Consider the following 23169-nt stretch of genomic DNA (forward strand, 5'->3'; position numbering starts at 1 on the left):
CCCCAAAGCTATATACTACAGGTATACAGGAACTCCACCAACTATATACTACAGGTATACAGGACCCCAAACTATACACTACAGGTATACAGGACCCCAAAGCTATATACTACAGGTATACAGGAACTCCACCAACTATATACTACAGGTATATAGGACCGCAAACTATACATTACAGGTATACAGGACCTCAAAACTATACACTACAGGTATACAGTACCTACACCAACTCTATACTACAGGTATACAGCACCTTCACCAACTCTTTACTACAGGTATACAGGACCCCAAAGCTATATACTTCAGGTATAAAGGACCTCCACCAACTCTATACTACAGTTATACAGGACCCTCAAACTATGCACTACAGGTATACAGGACCCCCAAACTATATACTACAGGTATACAAGACCTCCACCAATTATACACTACAGGTATCCAGGACCCTTAAACTATAAACTACAGGTATACAAGACCTCCACCAACTATACATTACAGGTATACAGCACCAACTATATACTACAGGTATACAGGACCCAGAACTATACAGTACAGGTATACAGGACCTTCACCAACTGTACACTGCAGGTATACAGGACCTCCCTCAACTATACACTACAGGTATACAGCCCCCCCAACTACACACTACAGGTATACAGGACCCCCCACCTATACACTATAGGTATACAGCCCCCCCAACTATGCACTACAGATATGCGAGACCCCTAAAAACTATACATTGTGGGTATACAGAACCCCTTCAACTATGCACTACAGGTATACACTAATTCCACTGATTACCTTAGATGAAACAATACCTTTAGCTTGGCCTCCTGGGCACCTTAGAACAAATCTAATTAACACACTGACACTTTATACCCGGGCAGCGCCGGGTACATTTTCTAGTCTATATCATAAAATTTAAAGTCTGTCTGTCTGTCCCAAATAGACTTCCAAACGCCTGAACCGTTTACCCCAAATTTGGCACACAGATACATCGGGTGCCCGGGAAGGTTATTGCGAAGGTCCCGTCCCCGCCAGATGTACAGGACGGGAGGGGGAGGGGGAAGAACATCGCCCCATAGAGATGAATGGGAAAATCTCCTCACTGCAAACACAGGTGATATAATTAGCTGCAGCAGACACGGCAGTTGGAGCCTTAGCAACCAATAGGATTACTGCTTTCATTTTCACAGGGAACAATGGTTGCTAGGGAAGCTGCCTCACAACATCCACAGTAATAACTGGTAGACCAACTACTCCATCTATACAGTACATGTATATACAGGACCCTCTACTCCAACTATACAGTACATGTATATACAGGGCCCCCTACTCCATCTATACAGTACATGTATACAGGAGCCCCTACTCCATCTATACAGTACATGTATACAGGGCCCCCTACTCCATCTATACAGTACATGTATACAGGACCCCCTACTCTATCTATACAGTATATGTATACAGGACCCCCTACTCCATTTATACAGTATATGTATATACAGGACACTACAAATATACAGGGCCCCTTACTCCATCTATACAGTACATGTATATACAGGACCCCCTACATCATCTATACAGTAAATGTATATACAGGACCCCCTACTCCATCTATACAGTACATGTATACAGGACCCCCTACTCCATCTACAGTACATATATATACAGGACCCCCTACTCCATCTATACAGTACATGTATATACAGGACCCCCTACTCCATCTATACAGTACATGTATATACAGGACCCCCTACTCCATCTATACAGTACATATATATACAGGACCCCCTACTCCATCTATACAGTACATGTATACGGGACCCCCTACTCCATCTATACAGTACATGTATACACAGGACCCCTACTCCATCTATACAGTACATGTATATACAGGGCCCCCTACTGCATCTATACAGTACATGTATATACAGGACCCCCTACTCCAACTATACAGTACATGTATATACAGGGCCCCCTACTCCATCTATACAGTACATGTATACAGGACCCCCTACTCCATCTATACAGTACATGTATATACAGGACCCCCTACTCCATCTATACAGTACATGTATATACAGGGCACTACAGGTATACCAAACTGTGACTGGGTAACACTGCCACACCAGACCTGACCAATACCGCCATACTATAACTGGATAATACCTCCATACCAGACCTGACCAATACCGCCATACTGTGACTGGATAACACTGCCATACCAGACCTGACCAATACCGCCATACTGTGACTGCATAACACTGCCATACCAGACCTGACCAATACCGCCATACTGTGACTGGATAACACCACCAGACCTGACCAATATGTATATACAGGACACTACAGGTATACAGGGCCCCTTACTCCATCTATACAGTACATGTATATACAGGACCACCTACATCATCTATACAGTAAATGTATATACAGGACCCCCTACTCCGAATATACAGTACATGTATACAGGACCCCCTACTCCATCTATACAGTACATATATATACAGGACCCCCTACTCCATCTATACAGTACATATATATACAGCACCCCCTACTCCATCTATACAGTACATATATATACAGGACCCCCTACTCCATCTATACAGTACATGTATACGGGACCACCTACTCCATCTATACAGTACATGTATATACAGGACCCCCTACTCCAACTATACAGTACATGTATATACAGGGCCCCCTACTCCATCTATACAGTACATGTATACAGGACCCCCTACTCCATCTATACAGTACATGTATATACAGGACCCCCTACTCCATCTATACAGTACATGTATATACAGGGCACTACAGGTATACCAAACTGTGACTGGGTAACACTGCCACACCAGACCTGACCAATACCGCCATACTGTGACTGGATAATACCTCCATACCAGACCTGACCAATACCGCCATACTGTGACTGGATAACACTGCCATACCAGACCTGACCAATACCGCCATACTGTGACTGGATAACACTGCCATACCAGACCTTACCAATACCGCCATACTGTGACTGGATAACACCACCAGACCTGACCAATACCCCCATACTGTGCTGGATAACACTGCCATACCAGACCTGACCAATACCGCCATACTGTGACTGGATAACACTGTCATACCAGACTTGACCAATACCGCCATACTGTGACTGGATAACACTGCCATACCAGACCTGACCAATACCGACCCACTGTGACTGGGTAACACCGCCACACCAGACCTGACCAATACCGCCAAACTGTGACTGGGTAACACTGTCATACCACACCTGACCAATACCGCCATACTGTGACTGGATAACACCGCCATACCAGACCGGACCAATAACGCCATACTGTGACTGGATAACACTGCCACACCAGACCGGACCAATAACGCCATACTGTGACTGGATAACACCGCCACACCAGACCTGACCAATACCACCATACTGTGACTGGATAACACCGCCATACCAGACCGGACCAATAACGCCATACTGTGACTGGATAACACTGCCACACCAGACCCGACCAATACTGCCATACTGTGCTGGATAACACTGTCATACCAGACCTGACCAATACCGCCATACTGTGACTGGATAACACTGCCATACCAGACCTGACCAATAACGCCAAACTGTGACTGGGTAACACCGCCACACCAGACCTGACCAATACCACCATACTGTGACTGGATAACACTGCCATACCAGACCTGACCAATACTGCCATACTATGACTGGATAACACTGCCATACCAGACCTGACCAATACTGCCATACTGTGACTGGATAACACTGCCATACCAGACCTGACCAATACTGCCATACTGTGACTGGATAACACTGCCACACCAGACCTGACCAATACCGCCATACTGTGACTGGATAACACTGCCATACCAGACCTGACCAATACCGCCAAACTGTGACTGGGTAACACCGCCACACCAGACCTGACCAATACTGCCATACTGTGACTGGATAACACTGCCACACCAGACCTGACCAATGCCGCCATACTGTGACTGGATAACACCGCCACACCAGACCTGACCAATACTACCATACTGTTACTGGGTAACACTGTTATAACACACCTGACCAATACCACCATACTATGACTGGAAAAAACTGCTATACCACACCTGACCAATACAGCCATACTGTGACTGGATAACACTGCCATACCAGACCTGACCAATACCGCCATACTATGACTGGATAACACTGCCATACCAGACCTGACCAATACTGCCATACTGTGACTGGATAACACTGCCATACCACACCTGACCAATACCACCATACTGTGACTGGATAACACCACTATACCAGACCTGACCAATACCGACACACTGTGACTGGAGAACACAGCCACACCAGACCTGACCAATACCGCCATACTGTGACTGGATAACACCGCCACACCAGACCGGACCAATACCGCCATACTGTGACTGGATAACACCGCCATACCAGACATGACCAATACCGACACACTGTGACTGAATAACACTGCCATATGGGTAAATACAACCCTGCAGGTATACAGGACACTACAGGTATACAGGACCCCAAAACTATACACTACAGGTGCACAGGACTTCCACAAAACTATATACTACAGGTATACAGGACCCCAAACTTTACACTACAGGTATAAAGGACCCCAAAATTATACACTACAGGTATACAGGACCTCCACCAACTATATACTTCAGGTATACAGGACCTCCACCAACTATATACTACAGGTATACAGGACCCCAAACTATACACTACAGGTATACAGGACCCCAAAACTATACACTACAGGTATACAGGAACTCCACCAACTATATACTACAGGTATATAGGACCTCAAACTATACACTACAGGTATACAGGACCTCAAAACTATACTCTACAGGTATACAGGACCTACACCAACTCTATAATACAGGTATACAGCACCTTCACCAACTATATACTACAAGTATACAGGACCCCAAATATACTACAGGTATACAGGAACTCCACCAGCTATATACTACAGGTATATAGGACTATTCAAACTATACACTACAGGTATACAGGTATACAGGACCTCCACCAACTCTATACTATAGTTATACAGGACCCTCAAACTATTCACTACAGGTATACAGGACCCCCGAACTATATACTACAGGTATACAAGACCTCCGCCAATTATACACTACAGGTATCCAGGACCCTCAAACTATAAACTACAGGTATACAAGACCTCCACGAACTATACATTACAGGTATACAGCACCAACTATATACTACAGGTATATAGGACCCAACTATACAACACCAACTATACTACAGGTATATAGGACCCCAAACTATACACTGCAGGTATACAGGACCTCAAAACTATACACTACAGGTATACAGGACCTACACCAACTCTATAATACAGGTATACAGCACCTTTACCAACTCTATACTACAAGTATACAGGACCCCAAATATACTACAGGTATACAGGAACTCCACCAGCTATATACTACAGGTATATAGGACCCCAAACTATACACTACAGGAATACAGGACCTCCACCAACTCTATACTATAGTTATACAGGACCCTGAAACTATTCACTACAGGTACACAGGACCCCCAAACTTATATACTACAGGTATACAAGAACTCCACCAATTATACACTACAGGTATCTAGGACCCTCAAACTATAAACTACAGGTATACAAGACCTCCACCAACTATACATTACAGGTATACAGCACCAACTATATACTACAGGTATACAGGACCCCCGAACTATACAGTACAGTATACAGGATCTTCACCAACTGTACACTGCAGGTATACAGGCCCCCCCTTAACTATACACTACAGGTATACAGCCCCCCCAACTACACACTACAGGTATACAGGACCCCCCCAACTATACACTATAGGTATACAGCACCCCCAACTATGCATTACAAATATACACTAATTCCACTGATTAACTCAAATGAAACAATACCTTTAGCTTGGCCTCCTGGGCACCTTAGAACAAATCTAATTAACACACTGACAATTTATACCCGGGCAGCGCCAGGTACATTTTCTAGTAGAATATAGCTTTCACTTTGTACATGCGTCTTCTGTTGCACATACAGTCACCAATAGTGCAAGTTCCACCATTTAAAAAGATGAGAGGCGTCTGTAATTGACACCATATGTGACCTCAACTATGGGAGACAAAATGAGAAAACAAATCCAGAAAATCACATTGTCTGATTTTGTAAGAATTTATTTGCAAATTATCATGGAAAATAAGTATTTGGTCAGTAACAAAATTTCCTCTCAATCCTTTGTTATATTTCCTTTGTTAGCAATGACAGAGGTCAGACGTTTTCTGTAAGTTCTCACAAGGTTGGCACACACTGTTGTTGGGATGTTGGCCCATTCCTCCATGCAGATCTCCTCTAGAGCAGTGATGTTTTGGGGCTGTCGCTTGGCAACACAACTCCCTCCAAAGGGTTTCTATAGGGTTGAGATCTGGAGACTGGCTAGGCCACTCCAGGACCTTGAAATGCTTCTTACGAAGCCGCTCCTTCATTGCCCTGGCGGTATGCTTTGGATCATTGTCATGTTGAAAGACCCAGCCACGTTCCATCTTCAATGCCCTTGCTGATGGAAGGAGGTTTGCACTCAAAATCTCACAATACATGGCCCCATTCATTCTTTCATGTACCCGGATCAGTCGTCCTGGCCCCTTTGCAGAGAAACAGCCCCAAAGCGTGATGTTACCCCCCCCCCATGCTTTACAGTAGGTATGGTGTTTGATGGATGCAACTCAGTATTCCACAACGACAAGTTGTGTTTCTACCAAACAGTTCCACTTTGGTTTCATCAGACCATAGGACATTCTCCCAATACTCTTCTGGATCATCCAAATGTTCTCTAGCAAACTTCAGACGGGCCTGGACATGTACTGGCTTAAGCAGTGGGGCACGTCTGGCACTGCAGGATCTGAGTCCCTGGCAGCGTAGTGTCTTACTGATGGTAGGCTTTGTTACATTGGTCCCAGCTCTCTGCAGGTCAGTCACTAGGTCCCCCCGCGTGGTTCTGGGATTTTTGCTCACCGTTCTTGTGATCATTTTGACCCCACAGGGTGAGATTTTGCGTGGAGCCCCAGATCGAGGGAGATTATCAGTGGTCTTGTATGTCTTCCATTTTCTAATTATTGCTCCCACAGTTGATTTCTCCACTCCAAGCTGGTTGCCTATTGCAGATTCAGTCTTCCCAGCCTGGTGCAGGGCTACAATTTTGTTTCTGGTCTCCTTTGACAGCTCTTTGGTCTTCACCATAGTGGAGTTTGGAGTCTGACTGTTTGAGGGTGTGCACAGGTGTCTTTTTATACTGATAACAAGTTTAAACAGGTGCCATTACTACAGGTAATGAGTGGAGGAAAGAGGAGACTCTTAAAGAAGAAGTTACAGGTCTGTGAGAGACAGAAATCTTGATTGTTTGTAGGTGACCAAATACTTATTTTCCACCATAATTTGCAAAAAAATTCTAACAAAATCAGACAATGTGATTTTCTGGATTTGTTTTCTCATTTTGTCTCTCATAGTTGAGGTCTACCTATGATGTAAATTACAGACGCCTCTCATCTTTTTAAGTGGGAGAACTTGCACTATTGGTGACTGACTAAATATTTTTTTCCCCACTGTATATTTTTGTCAGTACCCTGGGTGTACTTAGCTTGTACTTGTGTATAGCTGAGTGTGAGTGCAGGCAGATTATAGCAGGAATGGAGAGGATGGGAAACACAAGGGCTGACAGAGACTGCAGGGAGCAGTAAGGAATGAGCAGGACAGATGTGGGCACATACATGCAGCACTCTCTGTCCGGGGAGAGAGGGGTTACAGCTATAGAGTGATTACCTCCACAGTCCTGTCTCCTGATTTAAGCCCCAGCCTGAAGTGGATCTGCTATGATTTGGAAGGTGAGGGAGACTTTCCGGGGCAGAGTACAGGGCTGTAGACCCCGCTATGCAGACCATGCCCCTCCCCCACTCCCCTCCCACCCAGTACAGGGAGCTCTTAAACCAAGTCACGATTTTGAAAAACTGTGAACTACCACTATATATATATATATATATATATATATATATATATATATATATATATATCCGAATGTAATATATATACACATAAATATGCAAAAGAGGAGTCCGTGGAGCCTCATTGAAGAGTCTTAAAACACAGGACTAGCCAGATATCCCTCTGGGAAGGACCCAGCCAAGTGGCAGCTCCTGTTAGGAAACCACCAAATCCACCATATTAAGTAGCCCTATAAGTCAGTGTAATGACAAGGGATAAACCAAGGCTAGGTAACCATCCACAGACAGCTGTTTCGGGGTGTTGCCCCTCATCAGTGTGGAGCAGGATTCTGGCTAGGTGGGAGCAATGCCTAGTAGAGCCATAAGAGAAACAGATTGCTGTTCTCCCTGAGTTCAGCAATCTGTTTCTCTTATGGCTCTACTAGGCATTGCTCCCACCTAGCCAGAATCCTGCTCCACACTGATGAGGGGCAACACCCCGAAACAGCTGTCTGTGGATGGTTACCTAGCCTTGGTTTATCCCTTGTCATTACACTGACTTATAGGGCCACTTAATATGGTGGATTTGGTGGTTTCCTAACAGGAGCTGCCACTTGGCTGGGTCCTTCCCGGAGGGATATCTGGCTAGTCCTGTGTTTTGAGACTCTTCAATGAGGCTCCACGGACTCCTCTTTTGCATACTCATGTTTCCCAGGGGGCAATGCACCTAGGACTTCACTGCATTGAGCGCTTTCATTAGCAGCCGGCAGTGTTGTCATTTGGCTGTTCTCCCTGAGTTCAGCAATCTGTTTCTCTTATATACACATAAATGTAATATATATACACCTGAATGCACCACATCCCAATTCACCAGAAAGGAAGTTTATCCATCCGGTACTTCACAGACACCGGCCATTCTGTGACATGGCCAAGTCACAGAACAGCCGGTGTCTTACTAAGTGTAAACCCAGCCTTAATCTGTTTGTGCATTACAATCTCATTATACTTTAAGGTTTTGACTGATTTATGTACTACAGCATACAGCTGCATATAGGGTTTCATCAGTGGATGTAAGCTGTAATATATAGCTGCAACCCAAATACAATGGCCGCAATCAGAGATAACTCAGATACTAATTATTTAACAGCTGATGAGCCAAGTGTTAGCACCCCCACCGATCAGACATTCATGGTCCATCCCAAGAGTGGAACATTAAAGGGGTTATCCAGCGCTACAAAAACATGGCCACTTTCCCCCTACTGTTGTCTCCAGTTTGTGTGGGGTTTTGAAACTCAGTTCCATTGAAGTAAATGGAGCTTAATTGCAAACTGCACCTCAATTGTACCTACAACTGCACCTACAACAGTAGGGGGAAAAGTGGCCATGTTTTTGTAGCGCTGGATAACCCCTTTAATATAAAATACCCTGAAACACCCTTTAATATCATTGAATGTCAGGTTACCTTTAGGGTTGCTTTGTAGATTCTTTAAAAGGTGCTTATTAACAAATTAATTCTTTTTTTCTTTGAAAACATCTGGTCTAAAAAAGATATAAAAATTTGTAAATTACTTCTATGTAAAATCTCCAGTTTTCCAGTACTTATCAGCTGCTGTATATCCTGCAGGAAGCGGCATATTCTCTCCATTCTGACACAGTGCTCTCTGCTGCCACCTCTCTCCATGTCAGGAACTGTCCAGAGCAGCAGCAAATCCCTATAGAAAACCTCTCCTGCGGGGGCGTGGTCTGGCTGCCTAGCAGGGTGGATGTGAGTTCCTGAGGCTCTGTGATCAGCACCTAATATCAGCAACTAAAACCCAGCAAAACCGGACATTCTCAGCACCATCTGACACCGGAACCTCTCCCAGACATGTACAGCAGGAGAAAAAGATCCTCCAAGTCCACAAACCCTGCTAAATTCCACTTTAAAAGAGGGATGGATCCCAGCAAAGATGGAGCTGAGGGAGAAAGTAGTTCCGGCGTGCTGCACTCTCAGCCTGCTCTACAATCATCTCCCTCTCTACAGAACTCTATTAACATCAGACGTTCTTCATCAGTTCCAGATTTCACCAAGTCATCACCAAAGTCAGAAGAAGGTGTCGGTAGGTCCCGGTCCTCGTCTCCAGTAAGTGTAGATGGCGCACTACTTAACAGCTGTGATGCAGCACACAGCAGCTTATGCAACACAGTGTCACCAGTATCTAGCCCTGCAAAACAGAGGCAGAGACTGTCCCCAGAATATATAACTGAGCAAAATGAGGGGTCTGAACAAACCTTGGTGGCTCATACCAAGGATGCTTTAGACAGCCTACCAATACATGAGGGAAATCCTTCTATCGGTGATATGAAAGATCTATTGAAAGCACTGCACAAGTCTTTTCAGCAAGACATTGCAACCCTCTATGTGCCACTAAAAGCGACAGTAGATGATCTGGGAGGCAGAGTAAACCATATAGAATCCAAGATGGAGGAGCTTGCCAGCTCCCATAATACGGTTATTGATTCACATGATCAGTTGGAAGAGCAAGTTGTGTTCCTTAAAGCAAAAATCGCAGATCTCGAAGATCGCAGTCGCAGGAACAACGTAAAACTACGTGGTATCCCTGAAACAATACATCCTAAGGACATCCCGCAATATGTCAGAGACATTCTGAAAGTAGTCCTGCCCAGCTGTCCTTCCATAGAGCTGGAAGTGGATAGAGCACACAGGGTGCCACGACCACCACACCTGGATGCCACGATTCCCAGAGATGTGTTAGCTAAAATACACTTCTTTCAAACAAAAGAAAAATTAATGGAATATACCCGGAAAAATAATGGACTGCCTGCCCCATACCATAACGTCACAGTTTATGCGGACCTCTCCGCAGCTACTTTGCAAGCCAGACGTGCACTGGGTTCTATCACTACCACGCTGCGCCACAACAAAATACAATATCGCTGGGGGTTCCCGACAAAGCTACTCATTTCATATAACAACAAAATTCATGTTGCTAAAACTGCTGAAGAAGGAAAACAGCTACTGAACACCTGGCAAATCGATATTGTACAACCAAGATCTCCAAACGCTTCACGCTCAAGGCTGCAGAAGGAATGGACTTCCACTAATTAATTAATGCCGGTTCACAAATTAACCCCTTAGTGACCGCCGATACGGCTTTCTACGGCGGTCACTAATGGTCCTTATTCTGCTGCCATCAGCTTTTTACGGCGATGGCAGAGAATAAGGCTGCGGGGCCGGGACGGCCCCCACCCCATCCCCCCGGCTACCGGAGGTAGCTGAGGGGTTGGGGCAGTGTGTGCCGTCCCGGCCCCCCCCCCCCCTTACCGACGATCGCCGCTATTAACGTTATAGCGACGACCGTCGGTAATGGGGATTACCGGTGCCGCCGCCGCCTTTCATCTCCCCCCGCCGTGAATCTACGGCGGGGGGAGATGAAATAAGTGTATATCAGACCCCAGATCAGACCCCCCTAGTGCCCCGATAACTAACCCCCCTCCCCCGGCGGCCATCATTTCCAACGTCGGTTCACAGCGATTAAAAAGTTAAAATGAATGAAAGCCCATGCTCTCCGCCACCGGAGGTAGCGGAGAGCATGGGGCAGTCATCGGGGACCCCCCTGTGGGGTCCCGGTACAAGCGATCAGCGGTATATACTATATACCGCTGATCGCTTGTGCCATGTGCTCCCGGCACTTTTTATCCCCTGTCACCATAAATGATTGGTGACAGGGGATAAAAAGTGATGTCCCCCCACCCCCCAAGTCTCCCCCCACCCCCCCCTGTCACCCCCGTCCCCCAGTCACCCCCCCTTCCCCATATACTCACCGGATCCACGGAGCTCCTTCCTCCTCGACGTCCTGGCTGGTTATGAAGTGCGCATGCGCTTCACAACCAGCCAACTCTGAAAATTTAAAGTGACAGAGACCAATTTGGTCTCTGTCACTGAACTATGATTACTGTGATAGAAAATATCACAGTAATCATAGTAATACAGTGAAAATGAATATGTAAAGTACAAAAAGTGACAAACATACAAAAAAATAAAACACACACTTTTAATTATAGTAATAATTGCAGTTTACTCCCAAATTACCCCTAACCCCTCCCCAGATTACCCGTAACCACCGCACGTTGCCCGTAACCACCGCACGTTGCCCGTAACCACCGCACGTTGCCCATAACCACCGCACGTTGCCCGTAACCACCGCACGTTGCCCGGAACCACCGCACGTTGCCCGGAACCACCGCACGTTGCCCGGAACCACCGCAAATTGCCAGTGACCCCCTCCAGATTGCCCATAACCACCCCAAATTACATGTACCCACCCCAGATTACCTATAAGCACTTCAGTTTATCAGTAACAATCCCAGATTGTCTGTAACCCTTCCAGGTTGCACATAACCCCCCCAGGTTCCCCGTAATCATGCCAGATTACATGTAACCCCCCCCAGATTGCACGTAACCACTGCGCGTTGCCTCTGACCACGCCACGATGCCTCTGACCACGCCACGATGCCTCTGACCACGCCACAATGCCTCTGACCACCGCACGTCGCCTCTGACCACCGCACGTCGCCTCTGACCACCGCACGTCGCCTCTGACCACCACACGTCGCCTCTGACCACCCCAAATTGCCAATGACCCCCTCCAGATTGCGGTGCCCATGTCAGATTACAGGTACCCACCCCAGATTGCCTATAAGAACTTCAGTTTATCCGTAACCACCCCACATTGCCCGTAACCACCCCACGTTGCCCGTAACCACCCCAGATTGTCAGTAAGCACTGCAGGTTGCGCGTAACCACCCCACGTTGCCCGTATCCATCCCAGATTGTCTGTAAGCACTGCAGGTTGCCCGTAACCACCCCACGTTGCCCGTATCCACCCCAGATTGTCTGTAAGCACTGCAGGTTGCCCGTAACCACCCCAGATTGTCTGTAAGCACAGCAGGTTGTCCGTAACCACCCCACGTTGCCCGTATCCACCCCAGATTGTCTGTAAGCACTGCAGGTTGCCCGTAACCACCCCACGTTGCCCGTATCCATCCCAGATTGTCTGTAAGCACAGCAGGTTGCCCGTTACCAGCCCACGTTGCCTGTGACCAGCCCACGTTGCCTGTAACCAGCCCACGTTGCCTGTAACCAGCCCACGTTGCCTGTAACCAGCCCACGTTGCCGTAACCACAGCAGGTTGCCCGTGACCACCACACGTTGCCCATAACCACCACACGTTGCCCGTAACCACCCCGCGTTGCCTGTAACCACCCCACGTTGCCTGTAACCACAGCAGGTTGCCCGTGACCACCCCATGTTGTCCGTAACCACCCCAGATTACCTGTAACCACCTCAGGTTGCCCATAACCACCCCTGGTTGCCCGTAACCACCCCACATTACCTGTAATCTCATTTTTTTTATTTTATTTTAGTAACTGCGCTATTCTAATAACCATTACTAGCTGCGGTTTTGCTCCTGTAAATTGGCGCTCCTTCCCTTCTGAGCCCTGCTGTGTGCCCATACAGTGGTTTATGCCCACATATGAGGTACCGTTTTACTCAGGAGAACCTGCGTTACAGATTTTGGGGTACGTTTTCTCTCCTGTTCCTCGTCAAATTGAGAAATTTCAAACTAAACCAACATATTATTGGAAAAATTCGAGTTTTTCATTTTTACTGGCCAATTTTGAATACTTTCCTCTAATACCTGTGGGGTAAAAATGGTCACCACACACCAAGATGAATTCTTTGAGGGGTGCTCTTTCCAAAATGGGGTGACTTTTGGGGGGAATGTATTCTGCTGACACTACAGGGGCTCAGCAAACGCACCTGGCGCTCAGAAACTTCTTCAGAAAAATCTGCACTGAAAATGCTAATTGGCGCTCCTTCCCTTCGGAGCCCGGCTGTGTGCCCATGCAGTGGTTTATGCCCACATATGGGGTACCGTTGTACTCAGGAGAACCTGCTTTACATATATTGGGGTGACATTTCTCTCCTGTTCCTCGTGAAATTGAGAAATTTCAAACTAAAGGAACATATTATTGGAAAAATTCGAGTTTTTCATTTTTACTGTCTACTTTTGAATACTTTCCTCAAATACCTGTGGGGTCAAAATGCTCACCACACCCCAAAATAAATTCTATGAGGGGTGCACTTTCCAAAATGAGTGACTTATTGGGAGATTTTACTCTGCGGACACTACAGGGGCTCTGCAAACGCACCTGGCACTCGGAAACTTCTTCAGCAAAATCTGCATTGAAAAAGCTAATTGGCGCTCCTTCCCTTCTGAGCCCTCCTGTGTGCCCATACAGTGGTTTACGCCCACATATGGGGTACCATTGTACTCAGGAGAACCTGCGTTACAAATTTTGTGGTACTTTTTTCCTCTTGTTCCTCGTGAAATTGAGAAATTTCAAACTAAACGAACATATTATTGGAAGAATTCAAGTTTTTCATTTTTACTGTCTTCTTTTGAATACTTTCCTGTAATACCTGTGGGGTCAAAATGGTCACCACACACCAAGATGAATTCTTTGAGGGGTGTACTTTCCAAAATGGGGTGACTTATGGGGGGTTTTCTCTCTGCTGACACTACAGGGGCACTACAAACGCACCTGGCGCTCAGAAACTTCTTCAGCAAAATCTGCATTGGAAAAGCTAATTGGCGCTCCCTTCCTTCTGAGCCCGGCTGTGTGCCCATACAGTGGTTTACGCCCACATATGGGGTACCGTTGTACTCAAGAGAACCTGCATTACAAATTTTGGGGTGCTTTTTGTCTCATATTCCTTTTGAAAATGAGAAACTTTAATGTAAACGTATATATTATAGGAAAATTAAAATTTTCAATTTTTTTACTGCCTAATTGTGAATACTTTCCTCCAGCCCCTGTAGGGTTAAAATGCTCATTATACCCCTAGATTAATTCTTTAAGGTGTGTAGTTTCCAAAATGGGGTCACTTATGGGGGTTTTCAGGATACCAGACTTCTAAATCCATTTAAAAAAAGAACTGGTCCCTAAAAAAATCAGTTTCACGAAAATGTGATAATTTGCTGATAAATTTCTAAGCCCCATAACACCCTAAAAAAGTAAAATATGTTTACCAAATTATGCCAGAATAAAGAAGACATATTGGTAATGTGACTTAGTAACTAATTTATGTGTTACGACTTTCTTTTTTTAGAAGCAGAGAATTTCAAAGTTCATAAAATGCAAATTTTTTCAATTTTTCATGATATTTTGATGTTTTTCACAAAAAACACACAAAATAGTGACCAAATTTTGCCAGTAACATAAAGTGCCATATGTCACGAAAAAACTATCTCAGAATCGCTAGCATACGTTAAAGCATCACTGAGCTATAAGAGCATAAAGTGAGACAGGTCAGATTTTGAAAAATTAGCCTGGTCATTAAGGCCCAAACTAGCTGCAGCACGAAGGGGTTAAGAGGTGCTGACGGACCCTGCGCTTACTGCCTCCAATGTTAGGCTTCAGGTTGGACGTTGTTTCATATCCCCAACCTCTTGGGACTAACAAAAATATGTTGGTCACTTTTGTACTCTGTGTACTCAAGTTATCCTTTGTAAATAGTTTTGTACGTTTACCTTCTCACTTAAAGGGGTTGTCCGGCGATAAAAAATTATTCACAGAATAACACACATTACAAAGTTATACAACTTTGTAATGTATGTTATGTCTGTGAATGGCCCCCTTCCCCGTGTCCCACCACCCCCACCCGTGTACCCGGAAGTGTGGTGCGCTATACATTACCTGTCGCGTGCCGACCACGGTCTCCGATCGTCAGCAGTGACGTCTTCTTCGGGAGGCCAGCAGATCTTCTAGAGTGCCGGCCGCCCTCTGCAGCGTCATCCGAAGCTCAGCCGCGATTGGCTGAGCATAACTGTGCTCAGCCAATCGCGGCTGAGCAGCTGATGACGTGGCCGCGTCATCAGCCGCTCAGCCGCGATTGGCTGAGCACAGTTATGCTCAGCCAATCGCGGCTGAGCTTCGGATGACGCTGCAGAGGGTGGCCGGCACTCGGGAAGATCCGTCAAGCTCCCGAAGAAGACGTCACTGCTGACGATCGGAGACCTTGGACGACACGATATGCGGTGAGTATAATGCACCACACTTCCGGGTCTAGCGTGGGTGGGGGGAAACCCGGGGAAGGGGGCCATTCACAGACATAACATACATTACAAAGTTGTATAACTTTGTAATGTGTGTTATTCTGTGAATAATTTTTTATCGCCGGACAACCCCTTTAACCTACAGTTTTTTTTTCCTGACAGGGGGGCTGATGCCTAGTATCAATAGCTTTCTTGGCATGTGCTCTCTGGCTGGGAGGCACTATATGCCCTACCTAATATTCATTCTATGCAACAATTCTATGCATATAATTTGGTTTTTGGTTTTTGGTTTTTGGTTTTGGTACTTAAAATTGCAAGCTTAAATGTTAACGGTTTAAATAGCCCACAAAAAAGAGCTCAAGTATGGAGAGAAACAAAAATAACAAAATGTGATGACATATGTCTCCAAGAGACACATATATTGGAAAATGATGCATTTAGACTCCAAAACCGCAACTTTCCCAATATCTTTCATGCCCACTTCTCCACAAAAACCAGAGGAGTGGCGATAGCTTTTAAAAACTCAGTCGCATTTAACCTCATTTCACATATTGCAGACCCCAAAGGTAGATATGTGATTGTGAGATGTCTAATCAATTCTATAGAATATACTATTGCATCATTATACGCCCCAAACTCCCAACAACTATCATTTATTAAGAAAACAATTAAGCTTGTAAAGAAAAATTGTGGAGGTCATTTAATTATTTGTGGTGATTTTAATATCACATCGGACCCAAAAGTTGATTTATCTAACCCTCCCAGACTCTCTACAAAACCCCTTTCTGAACTGCTTAGGAGCGAGGACCTATATGACATTTGGCGTTTGCATCATGCCTCTGAAAAGGATTATACCTTTCACTCACATACGCACAATACATATTCTAGAATAGATATGTTTCTATTAACTCTTAATTCTTTACCTTTAGCGGATAAATCTACAATAGAAAATATCATGTGGTCTGATCACGCCACTATTACTTTAACACTGAGTGAAAGGTATAATCTTGCTCCCACCTATTTATGGCGCTGTAACGCCTCACTAATGAACCACCCTCATTACGGTCCCTTAATACTAAAAGACCTAACTGAATTTTTTGAAATAAATACACCATCGGTCACTAATCCGACCCTACTTTGGAACGCCCACAAGGCGTATATAAGAGGCACATTTGTAAAATTTGGGGCAATTCTGAAAAAACAAAAAGATCAAAAAATGTCAGACCTTTTAGCTAAAATCAGGATAGCTGACTCCAACAACAAATCCACCCCCTCCCCGGAACTAGCTGATAAACTTAGGAAATTAAGATTAGAGCTGAGAAGCATCCTCCTTGAATCATATGAACGCAACCTGAAGCGTACAAAAGCATATTACTATTCACAAAACAATAAGGCAGGGAAGCTTCTAGCAGCACGCATTAAGGCCAGGCACACTAGGGCAAAAATTCCCTTTCTATTTCACCCATCCTCAGGAGCCAAACTTATCTCCCCTAAAGATGTTGCAGATGGGTTCAGGGAATACTATGCCAAATTATACAACCTAGCAGAATCTGAAAATCACCCTCTTGTAACAGAGGAAACTATTAACGATTACTTGAGTCGCCTCCAGCTCCCTAGCCTAACCCCTAGCCAATTAGAATTATTAAATAAAGATATCTCTATAGAAGAATTAAATAAAATTATCCATGATTTACCTTTAGATAAGGCTCCGGGCCCGGACGGCTTTATCAACAGATATTATAAACAATTTTCACATATATTGCTCCCATATTTAAAAAATATGTGTCAGCAAGCCTTAGACACAGGGACTCTCCCAAAAGAAAACCTCCAGGCTTTGATCATTACTTTGCCCAAGCCGGGAAAAACTCCTGACTGCCCCAAAAATTTCCGCCCTATTTCGTTGTTGAACGTGGATACAAAAATTTATGCACGACTATTAGCCTTACGTTTAGCAGACATTTTACCACTTTTGGTATCCACAGACCAATCTGGGTTTGTTTCTGGCCGACAAACCTTTCATAATACTAGACGCATACTAAACATCTTACATCGGGTAGAATCGGGAGGTGTCCCGGCTTTGATGTTGGCTCTAGATGCCGAGAAGGCATTTGACCGCCTTCGGTGGTCGTTTGCCTTCTCAGGATTACATCATCTGGGATTTGGGGGCCCTATTCTGTCGGCTATAAAAGCCCTTTACTCCAATCCTACAGCTAAGGTATTCTCTAATGGCACCTTATCCGAAGAAATATCCATTACAAATGGAACGAGGCAGGGCTGCCCCCTTTCCCCCCTCATTTTTGTTATAGCCATGGAGCCTCTAGCCCAAGCCATTCGCCTCAGTCCTGACATTAAGGGAATACAATTAGGTGACAGTTCACATACTATTACATTATACGCAGATGACGTTATCCTCTCTCTCACCAACCCCATTGCCTCTCTCCCTGCAGTTATGCGCCTCATTGGAGAATACGGCTCAGTCTCATATTATCACCTAAATTCATCAAAAACTCAAGCTATGCCCCTGAACTTACCCCAAGATGTTACAAATCAACTTCAGACTTCATACTCCTTTGATTGGACTCAAAAAGGCCTATCCTACCTTGGAGTCATTATCCCCCCTTCTTTCAAATCGATTTATGAGCTTAATTTCACTCCCTTCCTAAAAGATATAAACAAAGAGATTAGTGCCCTAACAAAAAATGAATTGTCCTGGATGGGGAGAGTGGCCTTTTTTAAAATGTTTATTTTACCTAAATTTTTATTTTTATTCCGCTCCCTCCCAATCGCCATACCCAAAACCTTTCTTACAAAAGCACAGAAACTCGTAACCAATCTTATATGGGAAGGGAAAAGGCCACGTATCGCAGCTCACATATTATTTAAACATAGATCAGTAGGGGGATTGGGAGTCCCAAATATCAGGGGTTACTACATGGCAACAATTTTATCGCAACTTAAACACTGGTGGAAAAATAGAAGCGAAATGCCTTGGGAACAGGCTGAAGAAGCATCAATATCACCACTTAAACTACAGCATCTGTTGTTGACACCTTTTTGGAAAAGCCCTAAACCAGCCTGCTCTAATCCCCTAGTTAATACATCTTTACTTATATGGAAAAACTATCACAAACAAACAGGGGTTAAATCCTTATTACCCAAAAGTTTTATTCCCCTGTCCTTCCTAGCTGTACAATTACCTAAGTTAGACATTTCACTATGGATAGACAGAGGTATAACCAAAGTATCCCAATTGTACAAAGATAATATTATACGCTCATTTATAGATTTACAAAGAGAGTTTTCCTTGCCTTCTTTAGACTTCCATAAATTCCTTCAAATAAGGCATCTTCTACAAGGCCATAAATTCCTACATACTTTTATAGATAAGTCTATTTTCCAATACTTTATGACAAATCAAAAGGGGTTAAGGCCTCTATACGACAGTTTTTGTGCATATTCCTTATTTAACAAAAACTACTTACAAAAAGCCTGGGAATCTGATTTGGGGATGACCTTTTCTGAAACCTCTTGGAAAAAGGCATTTAGTTTGATACATCGTACTTTTCATTGCATATCTCATGTTGAGGCAGCTTTGAAAACATCTCTACGATGGTATTATACTCCTGAACGCATTGCAAAATTTTTCCCGGTTCATCTGACCTTTGTTGGAGAGGCTGTGGAAGCAAGGGTTCTATATTCCATATTCTTTGGGCCTGCCCATTGATACAACCATACTGGTCTCAGCTCAAAAGTCTAATTATGAGTGTAATTCCATGTTCGTTTACATGGACCCCTCAATTAGTATTATTATTCCTAGGTTTGGAAAATATTTCAGCTATTCATAGACCCCTACTGTGCCAACTTCTTATTATAGGAAAATTGGCCCTTACAAAATACTGGAAATCTGCTACAATCCCCAATCTAGCAGAAGTAATAAACATGATTAATATAACGTTCACTTATGAGGACATAATAATGAAAGGTCAATTTATGCATAAAAAATGTGAAAACAAATGGCGCCCTTGGGTCACTTCTCCCTACTTTCATGTATAACTTCAATTCAGGAGAAATAAACCTCTCCTCTCTACTCCCAATATATCATTGTTAATTGTGACTTGCAACACCATTATGTCAGATAAACCATTGACATCACTTGCGTGACTAACACCTTTCCACAGTCTATGTAGCCATGATAACTACGTAAGAGCTAACCCCTCTAATAACTGACCCATGAACAATGAAGATGGTTCTGTTTTAGTTTATATTAATGTTCCTGTTTACTCCTCTTTCACCATGGTCCTAGTTAACCGGACTTTTATGTTACTATATCTCACATGTAACCATAAGCTTTATTGTATCCTACTATGCCGCGCTTTGTACAAATACATGTTTTATTGGGCATTTGTTAAAATACTTTTGAAAAATTTTCAATAAAAAGATTGAACAGAAAACCTCTCCTGCTCTGAACAGTTCCTGACATGGACAGAGGTGGCAGCAGAGAGCACTGTGTCAGACTGGAGAGAATACACCACTTCCTACAGGACATACAGCAGCTGATAAGTACTGAAAGATTTGAGAATTTTTAATAGTAGTAATTAACGAATCTGTCTAAGTTTCTGACACTAGTCCTGTTACCCATACCTCCCAACTTTTGCTGGGAAGAAAGAGGGCAATGTGCCACGCCCTCAATGTGCCACGCCCCTATAGCCACGCCCTCCCCATAACCACGCCCCCATAGCCACACCCTCATATCCACGTGACCTATTACCATTATACTACTATACAAGATGCTGGGAAAGCTGGGTGACCGCCATTATACTGACTACTATACAAGATGCTGGGAAAGCTGAATGACCTCCATTATACTGACTACTATACAAGATGCTAGGAAAGCTGAATGACCTCCATTATACTGACTACTATACAAGATGCTAGGAAAGCTGAATGACCTCCATTATACTGACTACTATACAAGATGCTGGGAAAGCTGGGTGACCTCCATTATACTGACTACCATACAAGATTCTGGGAAAGCTGGGTGACCTCCATTATACTGACTACTATACAAGATGCTAGGAAAGCTGGGTGACCTCCATTATACTGAATACTATACAAGATGCTAGGAAAGCTGGGTGACCTCCATTATACTGACTACTATACAAGATGCTAGGAAAGCTGGGTGACCTCCATTATACTGACTACTATACAAGATGCTGGGAAAGCTGGGTGACCTCCATTATACTGACTACCATACAAGATGCTGGGAAAGCTGGGTGACCGCCATTATACTGACTACTATACAAGATGCTAGGAAAGCTGGGTGACCTCCATTATACTGACTACTATACAAGATGCCGGGAAAGCTGGGTGACCTCCATTATACTGACTACCATACAAGATGCTGGGAAAGCTGGGTGACCGCCATTATACTGACTACTATACAAGATGCTGGGAAAGCTGGGTGACCTTCATTATACTACTATACAAGATGCTGGGAACGCTGGGTGACCTCCATTATACTGACTGAGATACTGGGAAAGATGGGTGACCTCCATTATACTGACTATGAGATACTGGGAAAGCTGGGTGACCCCCATTATACTGACTATGAGATACTGGGAAAGCTGGGTGACCTCCATTATACTCAATTCAATAGATGGTGCTGGAAAGCTGGGTGACCCCCATTATACTCACTTCAATAGATGGTGCTGGAAAGCTGGGTGATCTAACAGTCCGTGATAAGAGTTACTATATCTCCTGCGGGTGACATTGAGGGCGGGGCTTATCAACAAGGGGCGGGGCTTGTCGGGAGACACCCGGACTGGCCGTAAGTGTAAGTGTGCCCCCAGCCCTGGACCATTCCTCCCCCACCCTACACACCCATTACCTCCATCTGTAGTGCGGCCCATGCTCCCTGGCCTCCAGCAGGGGAGACACTTGTCGGCCAGATACCTCTGCAGCCTCAGTGCCTCCTCAGCTCCCCCACAGACAGGGCTAGCAGCAGCACGTGTACTGCGGTGACCAGGTCACACAGGAAGCAGCTCCAGCCCGGGCACCGCAGCACACTGTCTCCTCCATCCACATCACACCAGCCCCAGCACTGCCACAGGGGACACAGAGCGACAGTTACAGCTCCTTCACTCTGCCGCTCCGCACCAGATCCCACAGAATCCGGCGGGTCCGGCTGGGGAGAGGTGCGCGGCAGCGGGACACATCGGGGCTGTACCGGGACGGCGGGACATGACCCCAAAATCGGGACCGCCCTGCCGGATCCGGGACAGTTGGGAGGTATGCTGTTACCTTAGGCTCTATATCTGCATCCGGCTCTCCCCTGATGATGTAATTTACGTCAGCGTACACACTCCTGGTTTGGGGTGGCTTACTAATTTTCTGAAATCCTTCTTTTTCCTTCTGCTCAGTAAGATTCTGGTGAAAAGAAAAATACATTGATAAGTAATAAAGCCAGAAACATGTTTTTTTATGTTATCTTTATGATCTTCCAATCACTTACCCAATCTGAGGCTATGTTCATTCAATGTACGAGACCGGCCGTTCTGTGACTGCAGTACCGCCGGATGACCTTTTCAGCAGCAGTGTTCTGATGTGGGCGTATCCGTGCGCGCCCGCATCAGAACTCCCTACAGCACACTATGGAGCGAGCGACTGGAGCAAAGTTTCTTAAAATCACCTGGACTATTGATTTCTCCCAGCATTTTCTGAGAGCTTCATAAGTGTCCTGCACAGACTACAGTACAGTCCTATAGTGGGCCCTGGCATCTGTGCTGCGCTGTAGGGCCTCCAGAGAAACCAGGACACATGTACCGGATACCCGGGCATACATATGTGTGTGCCTTTAAGGCAGAAAGGTGGAGAAACAAACAGGTTATGGGGGCCCAAACAGGGGCACAGGGGCCCCCTGTGTCCGCCCCTGCAAACAGCAGATGACATCTCATAGATTTGTGACAGTGCTTT

The 23169-nt window shown here is 44.9% G+C and overlaps 1 protein-coding gene across 1 annotated transcript in view; it reads right to left on the reverse strand.

Moving 5' to 3' along the window:
• Window positions 1–23169, reverse strand: part of LOC138801872 (NACHT, LRR and PYD domains-containing protein 1a-like) — a 210511-nt gene that overhangs the window by 73689 nt on the left and 113653 nt on the right. Inside the window, exon 9 of the mRNA XM_069984970.1 lies at window positions 22498–22623. Within this exon, the coding sequence (XP_069841071.1) occupies window positions 22498–22623 (126 nt within the window). The remainder of the gene's footprint in view (window positions 1–22497; window positions 22624–23169) is intronic.

This window comes from Dendropsophus ebraccatus, chromosome 9 (assembly GCF_027789765.1).
Source record: "Dendropsophus ebraccatus isolate aDenEbr1 chromosome 9, aDenEbr1.pat, whole genome shotgun sequence".
In the NCBI taxonomy this organism is placed as follows: domain Eukaryota; kingdom Metazoa; phylum Chordata; class Amphibia; order Anura; family Hylidae; genus Dendropsophus; species Dendropsophus ebraccatus.